This window comes from Hakea prostrata, chromosome 10 (assembly GCF_041222555.1).
Source record: "Hakea prostrata isolate BN-2017 chromosome 10, UWA_Hpros_2, whole genome shotgun sequence".
Classification (NCBI taxonomy): domain Eukaryota; kingdom Viridiplantae; phylum Streptophyta; class Magnoliopsida; order Proteales; family Proteaceae; genus Hakea; species Hakea prostrata.
In genome coordinates, this window is record NC_142609.1 from 5396510 (window position 1) to 5414515 (window position 18006).

The following is an 18006-nucleotide window of genomic DNA, read 5'->3' on the forward strand; positions in this document are numbered from 1 at the left end:
TGATACGTTGAAAACCTTGATGCCTTATTTCTGGCTGTGAGATTTCTCCAGAGTGTTCTCCTTTTATATGTCCCGAGTGTTACACTTCTGTGTGGAATTTCTCTTATGTGACTCTTCCAAGTGCTTCATAGAAGCTCATGAAGTTTTCTCGAATGTCCACCCGAGTGAGTACCCAAGTGTGATGCCTCTGAGAGATCATCTTATAAAGCCTTCTTTGGGCTTATGTGGTGAGATTCTCCCGATTGGCTACCCGAGTGAGTACCCGAGTATGACGCCTCTGAAAGATCTTATCTTATGAAAGTCTTCCTTGAGCTTCATAACAATGATGACGGGCTAAAGAAGGTGGAGGTTGAGGAGGAATTGGAGAAGGAGGAAGCAAAGGAGGAGATGAAAATTTTGAAGGCAAAAGAAGGTCCAGGTAGGAGTTATGATCCTCTCCACCCGGGCAGGCGTTTGCCCATCCCCCCACCCTTCTGGGTAGGGTTGCGCCTGTGTCACCCATCCAGAGGGGCAAGGGGATGAGCAAATGCCATGCTTGCCCACCCCCCAACTCTCTAGGTAGGGTTGCCCATGTGTCCCCCATCTAGAGGTATGAGGGGATGATCAAATGTCGTGCCTGCCCATTTCGCCATCCTCTAGGTAGGGTTGCCCATGTATCACCCATCCAAAGGAATAAGGGGAACGCCTTACATGCGTGGAGAGGATTTGGAGTGCTAGGTGGTAGGATACCGGCATGACTGCTAATCTTCTGATGGAGCTACCATTAGTAGATATTTTAGATTTTATTAGTTATACAAAAAATTTATAGGTAGCTTTTTATCAAGAAAATTTATATGTAGTTTTTTTATCAGTACAAGGTTTTTTGTACACGTACGTACACCCCTGTGTTTGCAAACCAAGTTTTTTTTTTCCCTTTCTTGCTCGCTGCCTCGTCTGTAGCTAACCTCCTCATCCTTTTCTTCTGAATGAAAGTTGGCTTACCAATAAAAAAGTTCTTTATTTTAAGTTTTTATTTTTTATTTTTGAGATAAATATCTAAGCTTTATCTTGGAGTAACTTATACATGCATTATTATATATATATTTTTTTATTTACTTCATTACTGACAAATGTAGTAAGTTCAATAAAACTTATTAAATCGAAGATATAATTATCAAGGATATATGCTTAATAGCAGCAAAAGCTTCCAATATTATTGACTAAAAATTCTGAATTTCCATTTTAAATTGATTGGAAGTTCTGAATTTTCAATAGGTCGATGTAAAATCGCACATTATATGCTATACAAAAAGGAGGCATGCCATAGTTTTGTTGCTAAGAGAAGTACATCCAATAAAGACATAACGTGATGCATGTTTTACACTTAGACCTTCAGTATTTTTTTCATACTGATTCCAATTTAATTTAATGAAAATTTGCAACTCATACACAAGGTAAAACATTTCGGCGAATTTTGTCCAGTTTGATGAGTATCGAACCAAAAGCTGCACCGAAAAATGAAGTTAAATAATATTGCCGAAGAAATGCCGAATTTGCGAAAACTTGGCAAAAATCAACAATGAACCTACAAAATGTCGTCGACCGTGTTCAATTTCACAGTCGAAATCCTTGCTTTGATGGAGAAGACTGAAGAAGTGAAGAACTAAAGAAGAAGAAGACGACGAGCTCAATAAAATTAAACGTTGCAACTCAAACTCCAGTAGTGTTTCAGAAGGTGCGAAATATGCCCGAAACCCTTCCATCTTCCTGTTGTTCTTCACTTCTCTTCTCTCAACGCCGGAATCACCAAAACCACTGCTTGAAATAGAAACCTTCGCCGGAACCATTGCCTATTTCTCCTCTTTTTATTTGTTTAAAATCTCAGTGAAGAGTAAAGATGTGGGGACTGAAGTTTGATTCAAACTTATCCCACACGCAAGTGACGCAACCCCACTTTGAAAAATAAAAGAGAAGAAATATCTTCTCTTGGGGTTTCGTGATGATGGAAATGGGTTGGGAAATTTTGAAGTTTAAAAGTGGTTGGGACCCTGGGATTGCTTGTCATGATAAGAGGGATTGGTTTGGGAATCGGGATTTGGAAAAAATGAATGAGGAGATCGGCAAAATTTGGCGAGATTTCGCCGGTTCACATGGTTCGCCAAGTAGCAAACCGGTGAACTCGAGTGAGATTTCGTACTTTGCTCATACATAATGGATTAGAGTTGATTTGAGAATAATGCATGGTGACTGTTTTTTATATCTCCCCTTTGTTGGCAAAATTTGCTAGACATATTGAAAGATTGCATGGGTTACGGAATAAAAAAAAGAGTGCATAGCAGCATAGGATGGATTTGACCTTAATTAAGCAACGCAAAAGAGTCCAAATTTTTTATTGTAACGCATAATTCTTTGTTCTCTTCACATTTTTTCATTATATATTAGATAGGGTTAACATAAAACTCACTATAAGTCTCATCTCTTATTCATTTTGTTAGTACTTACAAGTAAGGTTCACTTCTAACGTGTGTTAAAAAAGTGTGAAAGAAGCACAAGCCTGTACTCGTCAATTTAGGTCTCAAGAGAAATGCCCTTAAATACTTGCCAGGGGCGACCAGAACCAACCCGGATCGAACGAGAATATACATGTTGGTGTAAAAACAGATCAGAAACAGAGATTCACCTTTACACAAAACGGAACAGAGATTTATGGGTAGGGGTGAAATCCGAGATTTCAAAAAGCTTTACATTTACACATTTACAAAATCACGTCGATCAAATAATTTTTTAGGATGAATCCACAGATTTCATTCCACAACCAAACACCTAATTTTATAAATTATAACTCTATAGATTTCAAATCTTTAGATATTTGAAATCTCCAGACTCATGTAACCAAACAGGCCCTTATAGATTTTGAATGAATTAAGAATTTTTTAGCGTAAATTTGCGTTCCTAAGGTTGAGCTACAAGCTTCTTCTTTTTTTGGGTAAAGGAGACACTTGGTCATTAAACATGAAACTACAAGGTAATTTAGGACTTATGCTCTCTAAATCTATTAGGCTGTGTTTGTTTGCAAAGGTGGGGTGAAAAAAAAAAAACATGTGGACCCCATGTATAGTGGGGGTGAGGGAGAATGAAAGGAAATGAAAGGGTTTGGTGGAAAAGTGATAGTGGTGATCCTACTTTTTATTTTTCCAAATTTTTTCACAAAGTCCCACTAAATTTGTAAGATTTTGAAAAGGCTTGGGGTGGGAAAGTTGGGTTGCTATTTCACCACACAAGTTTATTTGATTCAAGAGACTGCGTTTGTTTGCTGGAATAAATGTGTGGTGGGAAAATTCTTGAAAAAAACAAAATTTTCTTCATTTTCTTTTAAATCCCAAAAGTGTAAATTATTTGGTTGTTTGGGGTGAGAAAGTGAGACAAGTTTTCTTAATGGGGGTGGGAAAGTGAGTGATCAAGGAAACTTGTCTGGTGGTGATGTGGCAACCCAACTTTATCAGGCAAGTCTTTTCAAAACCACACAAAAAATGTGAAATTTTATGAAAAAGTATAGGAAAAATAAAATATGAAACCTATAATTAATATTTTTTTACACTTTTCTTTTTTTTTTCTTCTCTTCTCCCTCACCCCACTTACATATGGGGTCATATGTTTTTTTTCTTTCTCTATCCCACCTTTGCAAACAAATGCAGGCTTAATAGAGACCAACACATGAAGAGAAAGGGGTTAGAAAGATACTGGAAACAACACTGTTCTTTCTTTCCCAGCAAGTTGAGCCACGAGTCACTTCCTTTTATTTTGTTTTTTTTTTCAAATAAAATAAAATTTAAATAAGCTTAAAATTAGTTCAGGTCTAATTCTATTATATTCCAGTCAACTTAAGGTTTTCTTTTTTTTGGGGAAGACAAGTTCCTAGGTTCAAGCATTCAACGGCCTAAAAGATGAATATTAAAAGAAATCCAATATCCTCCGTAGATCATGTTCGTACACAGGCAGCGTACGGAGATCTATTCTCTAGGTGGAGCCCACCTACTTAACGGTTCGGATCAAAGGATCAAAGGATCAAATGATCAAATACAACTATACAAGTGGTTGCATTAATAATTAAAGCTCATGAAGTTGAATCATGTTAAGGGCCCACTAGAACAGTCACGAGCAAATCACGGCAAGCGATAATAAAAGGTTGTTCAAAGTTAGCGTGAACTGTGGGACCCACCTTGAAAAACATAAATTGCCTTTAGTGTGTGTATGTACACATGCCACTGGTTGCTGTACCTTAAGTTACGGAGAATTAAAGGTAATGTTTGGAAATTGGGAATCCGAAGGAAAACAGTCGGAAGAACCCTCTGGAGCTTACCTTTATTGGCTCTTCCACATGCGAGATCCAAAACGATTTTTTGGTCAAAAATTAAAAATGAAAATCATACCAAACACAACACAGTCTTATCCCTACTTTCTTCCCTTCTTCTCTCCCTACTACATTTTCCAGTATAAATTTGAGCTCAGCAGCTCTACTGTCCAGCATCCCAGACTCAAGAGTACATCTCAAACCTTCTTCTTCTGTCTAAAAGAAAATGTTGGGGTTACTCTCTCTGTTGCTTGTCTTCTCATCAGCCTTCACCAGTCAGTCTCTTGCAGCTAAAGGTTCATATTTTGATGGTAATGTCTTCCTGAAGCTCTTGACATCCCTTTTTCCTTTACAGATTTGGACATTTTATGATTTCTGTTGTTCTTTGCCTTTTCACATTTGTAATGGCTCTAATATGTTGAAGTCTTATTTCGCTTAGACGTTTGTGTCCTGGTGTTACAATGTGGTTCTTGTGTTCTCTTCTTTACCCTCTTTGTTACCTTTTATTTTTGTTTTCATGCTCTTCCTTTGCTTGCTTGGCTTACTGTGTATTTTACTGTTCTTCATAGTCCGAACAGGTGTTGGTGTTCAAAATCGCTTCCTTTTGTTGTTTTTATGTGGGTTCGCTGTATTTTGAGCTTGTATATATCTCTCTTGTGTCTTTCAGATGTGATGTTCAGAAAACTCCTATCAAAAGAAACGATTAGGAGGAATTATTTTCAAAACGCAACTCTTATATGGATCATTTGTTTAGTTCTGCTTCTGAGCTGCTGCTCGGTTTGCTTTCTTCATTTCTCCTTTACCCTGTTTTTGTGTTTAGTATTGCGTTTACTGGAATATATTCTCATTTTTCTTGTCAAACGAGATTTCCTGGATACTTTGCCTCCTAGGTTCCTACACATTTTAGCTATCGCTTATTGTGCTATTTTGCTTATTGAGATCTGTTTGCATAAACTGTTCTAATCGATCCTCTGTTCTGCTTTTCTGCTTCAGCTACTATTTGCTCATCTGTTTTCCTTCTTTGCAATGCTGAATCCTCTTTGATTCTTCTTTCTCAGGATTTCTCCAAAATGGCAACTTTGAAGAAGGGCCTAAACCAACGAAGCTGAACAAAACAGTCATCAAGGGCAAACACTCACTTCCCAAATGGGAAATCCATGGCCTAGTTGAGTACATCTCTGCTGGTCCACAACCTGGTGGCATGTTTTTCGCTGTTGCTCATGGTGTTCATGCGGTCAGGCTTGGCAATGAAGCTTCAATCTCCCAAAATGTAACAGTTAAACCAGGCTCCCTTTACGCCCTCACCTTTGGTGCTTCAAGAACTTGTGCACAAGATGAGGTGTTAAGGGTCTCAGTTCCTCCTGCAACAGGTGATCTACCTCTTCAAACTTTATACAGCAGCAATGGTGGTGACACCTATGCCTGGGGATTCAAAGCCACCTCTACTGTTGCTAATGTGATGTTCCATAACCCCGGTATTCAAGAAGATCCTACATGTGGACCACTCTTGGATGCAGTAGCCATTAAAGAGCTTTACCCTCCCAGGCCTACAAAATGTTAGTGATGTCATCTCTTTATGTGCACTAGTTTTCATTTCTGTCACAGATTTCTGATCTGGGTTTCTTCTGTTCATCTCAAATTTTATAATTTTGCTGATAATTTCACAATGTCTTGCAGTTAACTTGGTTAAGAATGGTGATTTTGAAGAGGGTCCTCATCTTTTCCATAACTCCACAAATGGTGTTCTCCTTCCCCCCAAGCTGCGAGACCTTGCATCCCCACTTCCGGGGTGGATCATTGAATCCAATAAACCTGTGAAATACATAGATGCAAAGCATTTCAATGTTCATTCTGGACAAGCAGCAATTGAGCTAGTTGCAGGCAGGGAAAGTGCGATTGCCCAGGTCTTGAGAACAGTTCCAGGAAAAATCTACAATGTCAGTTTTGCAGTTGGAGATGCAAAGAATGGTTGTCATGGATCTATGATGGTTGAAGCCTTTGCAGGGAAAGAGACCCTGAAAGTACCCTATAAATCCCAAGGAAAAGGATTGTTCAAGACAGCTAGTTTCAAATTCACTGCAGTTACACCAAGGACAAGACTTACATTCTACAGCTCCTTCTACCATACAAGGATTGATGACTTTGGAACTCTCTGTGGCCCAGTTCTGGATCAAGTTATGGTTACATCTGTTAAGCATTAGATGTCAGCCAGTACAGTCATGTGTCATTTAAGTCAAAACTGTTAGGTTATGTTTCTATATACTTGAAAACTTGGGTGTGGTAAGATTGCATTCCTGGGTGTTTGTCAATTAGCAATTCCCATGGTGTGTAACTCATGTGTCATCTAGAATTTAGAAACTGCTATTGTAAGTTGCAGTGAGAAATCTACAATGTTTATCGTTTTCTAAAAACATGAAATTTCATATTTTTCTGCTCTTAAGATCTTGCAAAAAGCCAAACCAGGTAAGGTAAATCTAGTAACAGGTCACATATATTAGATGAAATACTGAATTGATTGATTCACTTTTCCTAAACAATTAATTAAGGTAGTTTGAAGAGTGATGCGTCCAAAATATGCTCAACCCTTAAATCTCCTGAGAATGACTGGCAAAAGCGAACGTCAGATGTGGCCTGACCGGTGGGATCAGGAGTCCACCTCTGAAGGCTAAGTCAGTTGATGAACTTAATCACAAATGGCTCTGCTAGAGCACAGAGCTAAGGAATGAATAACGAGAATACGATTCAGATTGTATCTGTCCCCCTACCTTGTGAGTAGGTGATGTTTATATAGAGTGAATCTCCTTATTTGGATGTATTTGAACCTTCTTCGGATAGTTGTTGGATATTAACAGATAAATCCGTTGAGTGATAGATCTCTACTAGGTTGGACTAGTAGATGACTCCTTTGATAATACGATCGTTATATGGTAGTTATCCATATAATAGCGATGAGTGATAGCCAACAAATGCTGCTAGCCGTTTCTAGGTTGATTAACCTAATCTGATCGTATCGGATTAGGGCGTGCTTGTGACTGAGTTAGTTTTCTTCCTTAGCAAGCTATCTCCCGGACCCGGCTCGCTCGGAAGCGAGTTGATTCCTTTCGTCCCGACCGGAGTCGAGGATTGAACCAAGTTTGAACCAGGTTCGGTTATATTTTCTCCATATCAAAGAGATAAGCTCCCCTTGGACATGCAATAAACATTTACAAGTATGGATTTTAGTGTTCTTCCCAAATACTCTCCCATTAGTGTCTATCTAAACCTAAAGGGAGAGATAACAAATGTAACGGGCAGAGAGTGATCAACCAAAAACAAATTCAAGAATCTCTTATTGATTTGCAGAAATAGCAAAAGAATTGGGACAAGCTTTTAAGTCAAGGAAGCAAAAAGTAATGCTGAGTTCATACAAGGTGTCAAGAAAACCAAACCAGTACTTGGGATCCACATCCTCTATCCTTCATTTCCCTACAATTCTCTCTTAGGATTGTGCCATGTGGCATTAAATAATCCGTCACCCAATTCAAACTAGAGTTTAAATAAAATCCAAACTTATTAGTGGGTTTAAATAAAATTCAAATTTAGTTTGAATTGGGTAACAGTTGGATTACTTAATGCCACATGACACAATCTTAGGAAAGAATTGTAGGGAAATGAATTACAGAGGATATGAATCTGGATCCTCCAAGCTACAATTACGAAAAGAAAAAATAAAATAAAAACCAACCAACCGAAGCCTGGAACAGGTCAGAGAACGATTTTCTTCCTTGTTGGTCTGCATATTTCCTGGCCTTAGCAAGGCTAGGTTAGCGTTGATGCATCGGGCTGAACCGGACCCTTTCTAGCCCAGCCTTATTAATTATTATATCTAGAGCTAGCATTTTTTTTCTTAAGCCAAAGGTGAAATTGTGGGCTTTAGGCCCATTTATATTTCTAGAAAATCTAATATTGTAGCAGATTTTCTAGCCCAAAAGGCACTCTAGGTTCCATACCCAACTGAAAGGTCTTGTTTCTTTGAGTGGTTATTAGAGTTTTTTTTTTTTTTTTGGTCAATAACACTGCTAAACAAAAGAATGAGAAGAGAACAAGGGCCCAGAAGACATGACCTCCTGGGCCCAAGGACTAGATATGGGCCACTCTACTTTACTCGTTACAGTGAGAGCCCTCCGGGCTAGGGAATGAGCAAGCCCATTAAGATCCCTAGGAATAAAGATAAAAACACAATCTTCAAACTCCTCCTTCAACCTCTTAATGTCAACAACGATGGTTGACGTCCAACGGCTGCAATACATCTGCTCCTGCGAATTCAACATCTTGATGACCCTTCACAATCAGATTCCACCCTAAGTGAATTCCATCCTAGCTCCTTTGCTTGTAGCATCGCCTCCTTAATTGCTTCTGCTTCTCCTTGCTGAGCTGAAAGAAGAAGGGTTGGAATTGACAGCAACTTCTTGATCATTGTCTCATCCTCCCACATTGCAATACCCAATCCTCCTTTGAGTTCATCTTCCAAGTAGGCTGCATCGCATTGAATTCTATTCCTGTGTGTTAAGATTTCCTCATGAAATTGCCTTGCATGCCTTTGCATGTCATTTCCTTCCTCTTTATCCAAATAACCTGCTAGGGACCAGAATTCAGCAAAGGCTTTATGTGCCTTGGTAATGACTTCTTCAGCACTCCATGTGATTCTTTGGTGCACCAAATCATTCCTAGCCAGCCAAAGGTACCAGCATATATATGCACATTGGCTGAGTACTTCTCTACTGTGATGTCAACTTTCAAATGTAATCAAGTTCCACCTCTCCAGCCAAGTATGCAATTTGGGATTTCCTTCATCTGGTATACTAAAATTTAGTTGACAACCGAACCATACTAGCTTTGCAAATACACAATCCATCAGAATATGGTCAATTGTTTCTAATGTTGCTCCACATTGTTTCTAATGGTTATTAGAGTTATGTTTGGTACGTCATCAGCACGACGAGATGAATAAATTGCTTTACTACCAACAACAACAAAAATAATATCATATTAAGTACATCCTAAATGAATGGAAGGTTTTTTACCCAAAAAATATATATAAAAGTGAGGAATCCTTAAGAGATCTTCCAAAAGTGGCCATGAGATATGCAACTTTTTTTATAAATCTCAAGAGATGCATGATATATAATAAGAGGATACGTATCACACCGATGAATTGATAAGTATTGAGAATCTCATTAAAGGTATGTCCCTTTTTTTGGTAATCAAAATTTCATTCAGAAGAAGGGCAGGCCGAAATGAATTGCACCATTAGGGCATAGGATTTTGATGTAATTTGCAATGTCCCTCATAGAGAAAGAAGGGGGCTAAATTAAGACTTGAAGACATGTAATTATCATTAACTTTAAGAAGAATAACTTAACAAGCACTTTGGTTTCTTGCAGAAACTAAGGATAGTTTCTTTTCTTTTCTCTCTCTCTCTTCTCTCTTCTCTCTCTATTTCTTTTAAGGTTAGAAGACACTTTGATTAAGGCAAGCAAAACCTCAAGGTTGGGACAAGCCCAACAAAGCTTGCAGCCAAGGAGAGGAAAGGGGGCCAAAGTATCAAATTTGTTAATGATAACGTACATCCTTCAAGTTACGGCATTAGCAACTGTGTTGATCACTTGTGGAACATTCACAACAAATAACTAGGAAAACATTGAGTACAACGGTATCAGATATTATATGATGGATATTAGATGGAGATGGGATACACCCTGAATCAAATCCAACTAATGCATAATTATCTGAAGGAGAGATACAATGGTCATATGAAGAATCTCTCATTCGGGAAGAAATATGCTTTCACTTTTCTTCTTTATTCTCTTCGTCATCTCCCACCCCTTGTCATGATTTTCCTAGCACCCCCCCTCTTTGTATTAGTGTTGCACATAATAATGATTTGTTTAAACCCTTTACACATGAGGAGATTAAGATGTCCCTATTTCAAATGAAGGGGTCAAAAGCCCCTAGCATCGATGGCTTACCTGCTAAATTTCCAAGTCTGAGAAATCCTACATTTCTTTGCTGCAGGATATATGCAAAGAAGTTTTAAATAAATTCTCAATACTCTTTGATGTTTAAGTTTTCTTAGCCATTTATTTAGCATATAAATGTATTGTTGTGCACAGCAGAGAAATATGAACCGTAAATGACGTTTTTCTCTTTATGAACTACTAAAAAGGACCAGTAGAAAACCCCTTATTTATTTATTTAAAGATAGGAGATGAATAATAAGATGGATCTTTGGAATATCTCGACTCTTGAAAGCAACAACTATGGGTTTATTTCCCAAAAAGGAAAACAACTATGGGTTTGATTCCTTATAGTTGAATTACACGTATTTTTTCTTTTCCAATAATGTTTCATGTAGGCCCATGGATGTCCTCAAAGGACAGAAGGGTTGGCATGGTGGGCTAGTGGGCCAGTTTTACCAACATGTTTCAGTCAGCCGAAGTTAACTATTTTATTTATTAATTTTTTTGGGTGAGATTTGAAGTTAAATGCTTAGGATGGGCAGACCATAGGTATCATTTATTCCAATCCGACGCTTATTAACTACAACTGATGAGTTTACGGTTTACCACAAAAAAAAAAAACGACAACTGATGGAACAGACACGTGCATGATGATGACGTGGCAATCACTGACTTGCCTCTGACCTTATTCCATCCCCACGATTCCAGTGTTTGTGATATTCCAGTGTTTGGCCAAAAAAAAAAAAAAAATTCCAGTCTGTTCCATTCTGTATCCTTATCTCTCGCTCTGTTTCTGTCTCTCTTTCTACCCTTCGTTTCCTTTTCTAATTTGCTCTGGTCTCTGGTAAGAAGTAGCTGGTTCTTGTTCTTTTAGGTGTTTTGAGTTCATCTTCTCGATGTAAGCTCTCTTGATCTACTTTCTTTGGTTAATTGCTTTGTTCTTTAACACAAACTCTCTTTTTCATTCCCTGGTTGTGTGTGTTCTGGTGAAGCAGCATTATTACTTTGTGCTTCAGTGTGTTTCGATCCTTGTATTGTGTTTATGATTTAATAGTTTACTTCATTTTTGAGTGTTTTGGATCAAAATTGGACAATGTTTGACTTGTTATTCACAGTTGGAGTGTTCTTTCTTTTCAGATCTTCTTGTGTTCGAGAATCGGAAGATGTCGAAAGCTGGCGCATTCGATCTGGCATCTGGTGTTGGTGGAAAGATTGAGAAGAAAGAAGTTCTTTCTTCTGTTGATCAGTATATTCTCTTCTTCCTTTTATGGTCTTTCTTTTAGTGTGGGATTCACAATGCAGCTAAAAATCGAAGTTCTATTGTTTGAAAATGTCTTCCACTCCCTTTCCCCCCTTTTCTGTATCGGCGTATTTTTTTTATGATAATTTAGGTTGTATCTTCCCTCGGGGTTTTAAGTTTAAGTGAATTTCCTTTTGGTACCAAAGAAAGAATTAACAATGCACGTTCGCTTTTTCTTGTTCTTCGAAAATTTTTGACAAGCTTAGTTTTCTCTTTCAATCACAAACTCTTGGAAGATCTGATCTTGAAATCGTTTACGGCATTCAATGATCTTCTAGTCAGAAGAAAATCTGCAAATGCCTCTCTGTGAGACCCTTCTTTGCGTGCTGCAAGATAATTGCGGTCTTCCTTTATCAGATCGGGATTCGATTTCTTATTAGAAGTTTATCTCCTTCTGTGACTGTCATCTTAGTTGAAATCAATTAATCTTTTGAGAGATTCTACGTATCAAGTCTCCGCTGAATTACTTTTGTTTAAGTTAGTGTGTTTGCTTCAGGTTTTTGTTTGCGGGTTGAGTTTTCTCACTTGACAATTTTTTTGGTGTATAATGTAGGTATGAAAAGTATCATGCCTCTTTTGGAGGGGACGAGAAAGAGAGGAAAGCTAACTACACTGATATGGTGTGAGATTGTTTTTTCCTATTTAATTATTATTCATTTTGATTGCAATTATTTTATTACCACATTGTCCTACTTTAAGCTTTCAGATTTCAATCTGTTTTGAGTGTGTTTCTGAAATAGCTTCATGCATGATATATTCCATACCTTGCTCCACCCTTTTGTCCCCCAATAGTAACAACGATCTCCTGAATTTGTGAATTTCTTTTGATATTAGGACAAAATATCTGTTGACAAAGACATCGTGGAAACAGAATTCTTCGAGCATTTTAGTCTCTTATCATCCTTATGGAATTGAGATTTTTAGGCTTGGTTCAGGCCTGAGTTTTATTGTTCTTAGAATCTTCTGAACATTTTGGTAAATGACTGCTTTTCTGATGAACATGCATTAAGGTACATTATTGACTGTGTGGGTATCTCTATCTTTCTTGGACATTCTGATAACTATAAAATGGTAAATTTTATGATGAATACTGCAAAATGCAGTGGTGGTGTTCGAGTCAAATTATGATTAACTGATAAATAAATCCCTGCACCAAAGAACTGAAGTTAATCTGATATTATATTTCACCTGGAAGACTACTATTGTCCTTGGTTTTGTTTTGACGCTTCAGTTTTCTTTGTTGTTTCTGTTTGTTTTATACATGGTTGCAGAGAAACAGTTAGATTCATCAAACTGTTCAAACACATTGATATGTATGCATGAATCCCCTAGTTCTGTTGGACCAGAAAATATGTTGTAGCTGATAATATTTATGGCCTTTGTGGTATTTTATGCTTTCTTTATAAATTTGGTAATATCCTAACGAGATAACATCATGTTGAAATTTCAAGTCCTGTTTTGTAACTTTTTGGTTTCAGGTTAACAAATACTATGATCTTGCTACTAGTTTCTATGAATATGGCTGGGGAGAGTCTTTCCATTTTGCACACAGGTTAGTTCCCAACCTTCCATTTTTGTATTATTAAAAAGTCCCGGTTTTTCTCTTCTGCAAAGGAAATTAGCACAAATTGGATATACATTAAGACCATATTTTGTAGATGGAATGGGGAATCTCTAAGAGAGAGCATCAAGCGACATGAACACTTTCTTGCATTACAGCTAGGTTTGAAACCTGGACAAAAGGTTTGCTTTTATTTTGTTATTCTTGCAGTGTAAATGTTAAAAGAAAATATCACAATTATTAGACTTATGTATGATTTGGTTTAGAAAATGTTAAAATTTGGCTTGTGACTGTAGGTACTGGATGTTGGTTGTGGAATTGGTGGGCCATTAAGGGAAATTTCTCGATTTAGGTAACTTCTGTTATGAATCATATATTGAAAATTCATCTGTCTTAGACAAGAAATTGGAAACCCTTAATTGGAAATATGCTTATCATTCTAATGTTAGTTGAGGGTTGGAGAATTTTGCTTTTGACTTGTTTACATCATTTGTCTGTCACACGTAATGGAAGCATTGATCTTTGCATTACAATTTAGTTGTTGAAGCCCCTACATTGCAGAGATCTGAAACCCTAGCTCTTATTAGGTATTATGGCAGAACTCATCTGCTGCATCATAAACGTTAAATTTTGGACATCTCACTACTGAAACTGTCCTAAACTAACTGTATATTGATCAGTGGTTCACCTGGTGGTTGATTTTTCTTTGATATTGATTAGCTTTTCTTACAGAAGTAAGTTCAAAGACATAGAAGCCTTTTCTTGTCATTCAATTAGCTGCTATGTACATGGATTTTTGTTCGCACCTGCGTGGATATTGTCGGCGCAGGTTCCTTTTTTGTGCCACCAGGCAACGTTCAATCTAACGGTTATAATGGCGGGTAAAATGGTTACTTTGTTGACATAAATTTTGGAAATTCTCAAATTTGCAACTTCAATCCCTTTGATTTATGTTAATCACTAGTATAATAACCAGGTCAGCTGAAAACCCTAGCCATCATCTCCGGTGACCATAGCCATCAAATCTCTTTGCTTTTTGCAATGCTTTTGTTTGAGGAAGGTTTTACAGCTCTCTTCTTACTTTGATTGTCAACAATTTTGGAGTCACAGTGATGATTGCTGTAAAAAAGAAAAGAGATTTAAAGCATTCATTCAATCCTTTGGGTTGCCCGGCTTTCTCCAAAAAGAAAAGTTAGCAAAGCAGAGCCATAGATACTTTCCCCTTTCTTTCCTTCCTTGTTCTTGATTGTTAGCCTGTGTTAGGGTTTTTTCTCCCTTTTCCTCTCTTTGTTATCGATGCTGTTCTCTAATCCTTTATACATTCAAATGGAGGTATTCATTCTGTGGTTGATTTTCTCTCCTATTAGGTTTGATTCCGAAAAACCTCTTGAAAATATATATTTTGTTGATTCATTAAATGAGATCTTCAGGAAGCCAATTTTGCAGTGAAAAGTCATTTTTGGATCACTGGCTATGGAAGAGAGCAAGATAGTTGGGCTAGGGTCTGCTGAATATGAATGAGGAATCATTTTTTATTATCCCCAGGCCCCAAATCTGGCCTTCTTTTATGAATTTATTTTGAGTTAGGGATGTGTAATTGTAAATTAGAAAGAATTTTGAAATTTGAAAAATAAACGCAAACCATCGGAGCTGTTGGATGAAACTCTGACATGTGTCAATAAACTGGGCGCAAACAAAAATCCTATGTACATCTTCCATCTTGTCTTCCTTGTTTTCATCTTGTCTTTGTCATTTTTTGTTTTTGAATTAGATGGTGAGAGGGTCATGGTGCCTGGCCACTATTCTTTTAAGTATTTTTCTTACCCATAAAAAAGATTGTTGTAAGTGTTCAGAATAATTTTGTGTTTATTGAAGTTTTGAGAAGTTCAGATGGTTGAACTTGACTTTACTGAGGAAGGTTCTGAGAATTCTGGCTCATATGTTGCAGCTCAACAGCTGTCACCGGGTTGAATAATAATGAATTTCAAATATCAAGAGGAAAAGTAAGTATTTTATCCTGTTGATTTGGAATCAGACCCTCTTGAAATGGCATTATCCATAGATTGGTTTGTATCCTGACCCTGATGTGGGCCCATACATATGGTACATTTTTATTGTGACTTTTATGAGTCAGATTATTTTATATTCGGACTGCTATGTGGGCCCACATATAATCAAACTATGGTCGACTTTGATATTGATTTTTATTAGTTTGACCCATCTTTATAGTAATTACAAGTCTTGATTGCTTTACAGGATCTGAATCAAATAGCAGGAGTGGACAAGACCTGTGGATTTGTGAAGGTTGTTTTTCCTTTCACTTATTTTTGTTCTTGCAATGAAACGATTTTCGCATAGATGCTCCTTCCTGGCACTTTTACTAGCTGGTTGTTTTGAAGTTATGCGAGCATTTATGTCTAAATGGTTGCTGCCTTATTATTTCCTGATATATCGGCTAAACAACTCTGACAAGTTCCTTTTTCAAGGCAACTGCTTTTGTGTTGGGATGGACTATTGGATTTCATAGCATATGCATGGCATGACCCATAACTCATCTCTGCCTATTAACGATGGATTTTATTTAAAAGGGTTATGCTTTATTTGCTTACAGTAACTATCTGTAAAAAATTTCAGAGTCCTCAACCTGTTTAATGGTATTGTTCTATTGGAGTGCAGGCTGACTTCATGAAAATGCCATTTTCTAACAACACTTTTGATGCTGTCTACGCCATAGAAGCTACTTGCCATGCACCAGATGCAGTATGTCTTTTAAAATGTTCATTCTGGATTTCTGATTAATAATTTTCTATAGTTATGCCTTGGGTCAGTTGGCACTTTCAGATCTACTATTTCTACTTTTTGAATCTTGTGGTTCTTTTTTTCTTTTTTTTGGGGGGGACTTCTCTCTCCCTCTGCCTCTCCCATTGGTGAAATAGCTGGGATGCTACAAGGAAATCTACAGAGTGTTGAAGCCTGGCCAATATTTTGCTGCATATGAGTGGTGTATGACTGATGCTTTTGATCCCAAGAACCCAGAACATAAAGAAAATCAAGGTGATATGGTGATATAAATAGAATAAGCTGATAATGTTTTGTTTCAACTTCTTCTAGATTTTTACACAAACTCAGCTTTATGGATACAGGCAGAAATTGAGCTTGGTGATGGCCTTCCAGATATCAGGTCAACAAAGCAATGCCTTGAAGCTTTAAAACTAGCAGGATTTGAGGTGAGTGGGCAGGAGTTTGCACTTTTACTACTGTACCTTATTCTGTAGTTCAAAGCAGTAGAGTTGATGAGTGATGATTGATTTTTGGTGCATAAGGTTATATGGGAGAAGGATCTTGCTGTTGCCTCACCTGTCCCTTGGTACTTACCTTTGGATCCAAGCCATTTCTCACTGAATAGTTTCCGTCTATCCACTGTGGGTCGTTTCTTCACTAGAAATTTGGTAAGATCTCGGTGGTCTATAGATGGTATTGATAGCATTTGAAAGCTTCAAAAATTTCTTACTTGTTGGATTTTGTTAGAGAGAAATTGCTGTTTGTGCTATATTTGTCTTGCTTCCATGCTGAGTTCTTCTCATTAGTCTACATTTGTGAATTTTCTCTCTTGCAGGTCAAAGTCCTTGAATATGCGCGCATTGCTCCAGCAGGAAGTCTAAGAGTTCAAGCTTTTCTTGAGAAAGCTGCGGAAGGATTGGTTGCAGGTGGAAGGTAACAGTTCCTTCGGCCACAAACCCTCATCTCTTCCTATATCTTGTCACAGCTAAGAGAAATATGCTACATTATGGTTTTCTCTTCGGGGAAGGTCTCAAGTATCTGTCACATGGCAGATCAAATGGACCCAAATTTTTCGGGCAGTTTTGCCAATTGGGTAAAATAAAATTTGAGGGACATAAGGTATCTGTATGCGCACACATGGGAGGCTTAGGCTATTTGATTAAATCTGAGTTTGAAATCTCGCACATGGCTGATCCATAAGATAGCACTAATCCATGTAACTCAAAATGGTCAGGCTGGTCTGATATCCTATAGGCTATAGCTAATAATAGTTCACATGAACCTTCGGAAAAAAATGATTCTTTAGATGATCCACACGTAGTAGATGAATTTCTTTCTTTTGGTATATTGTATCATAATTACTGTAATTGACTTGTACAGGAAAGAGATCTTCACACCAATGTACTTCTTCCTGGTTCGGAAACCTCCCTCAAGCACACAAGAATCAGAAGCTTCTTCATGAGTGGTCGTCCTACATTTGCCATCTCATCTCAGGGGGAGACAGAAGTCTATTCCAAACCCGACAACCAATTTAGGCTATTTCTACCGCTTGTTAGATTGAATTGACGACCAGGCTTGGCAGCTACATGTTCCTGCGCTTTAAGTCTACTTATCTGGTTTTCGAGATTGGTTAATGAGCTGCAGCTCCTGTTTCTGATTCTCTTCAGAGCCTATTTCTCTGTTGTCTTAGCGCTGTATGAAAATGGCATTGAATTCTTCAGATGCATTTTCTTCTTGAGGTTTTATTCGGAGAGCTTGGATTTTTTTCATCGTCGTTTTTCTTGGATGCTAGTTGGTAGCTGAATTAAAGTTTCTGTACTATCAGACAGTTTAACAATGAATTGATTTCCCTCTTGAATATCCCCTTTTTTTTTTTTTCCTTTTTTTCAGAATTATTACTATATATATATATATATGGAAGGGGTTACTTTAGTCTAGGGGCAAAGTCCCGGCTATAAGGGGAATTGAACCCGGAGACCTCCGATTTGGGGATTTAGTTGGCTGTACAGTAAAGGGTGAAGGGGTATTGCAGTAT

At 37.6% G+C, this 18006-nt stretch overlaps 2 protein-coding genes across 2 annotated transcripts; both read left to right on the forward strand.

Annotated features, from left to right (window-relative positions):
* The first annotated feature begins 4440 nt into the window (after positions 1–4440).
* LOC149001667 (protein TEEBE-like) lies at positions 4441–6776 on the forward strand. Its single transcript, XM_089138579.1, has 3 exons — positions 4441–4641; positions 5389–5886; positions 6008–6776. Exons 1-3 carry the CDS (start codon positions 4557–4559, stop codon positions 6529–6531), a joined length of 1107 nt encoding a protein of 368 aa, XP_088994705.1. The 5' UTR covers positions 4441–4556; the 3' UTR covers positions 6532–6776.
* A 4691-nt stretch (positions 6777–11467) lies between these two features.
* Positions 11468–17816, forward strand: LOC149001668 (cycloartenol-C-24-methyltransferase-like). Its single transcript, XM_089137268.1, has 13 exons — positions 11468–11575; positions 12183–12249; positions 13108–13181; positions 13288–13372; positions 13487–13542; positions 15139–15193; positions 15447–15494; positions 15867–15950; positions 16127–16244; positions 16320–16417; positions 16514–16639; positions 16807–16904; positions 17352–17816. Exons 1-13 carry the CDS (start codon positions 11493–11495, stop codon positions 17431–17433), a joined length of 1074 nt encoding a protein of 357 aa, XP_088993394.1. The 5' UTR covers positions 11468–11492; the 3' UTR covers positions 17434–17816.
* Positions 17817–18006: the final 190 nt, after the last annotated feature.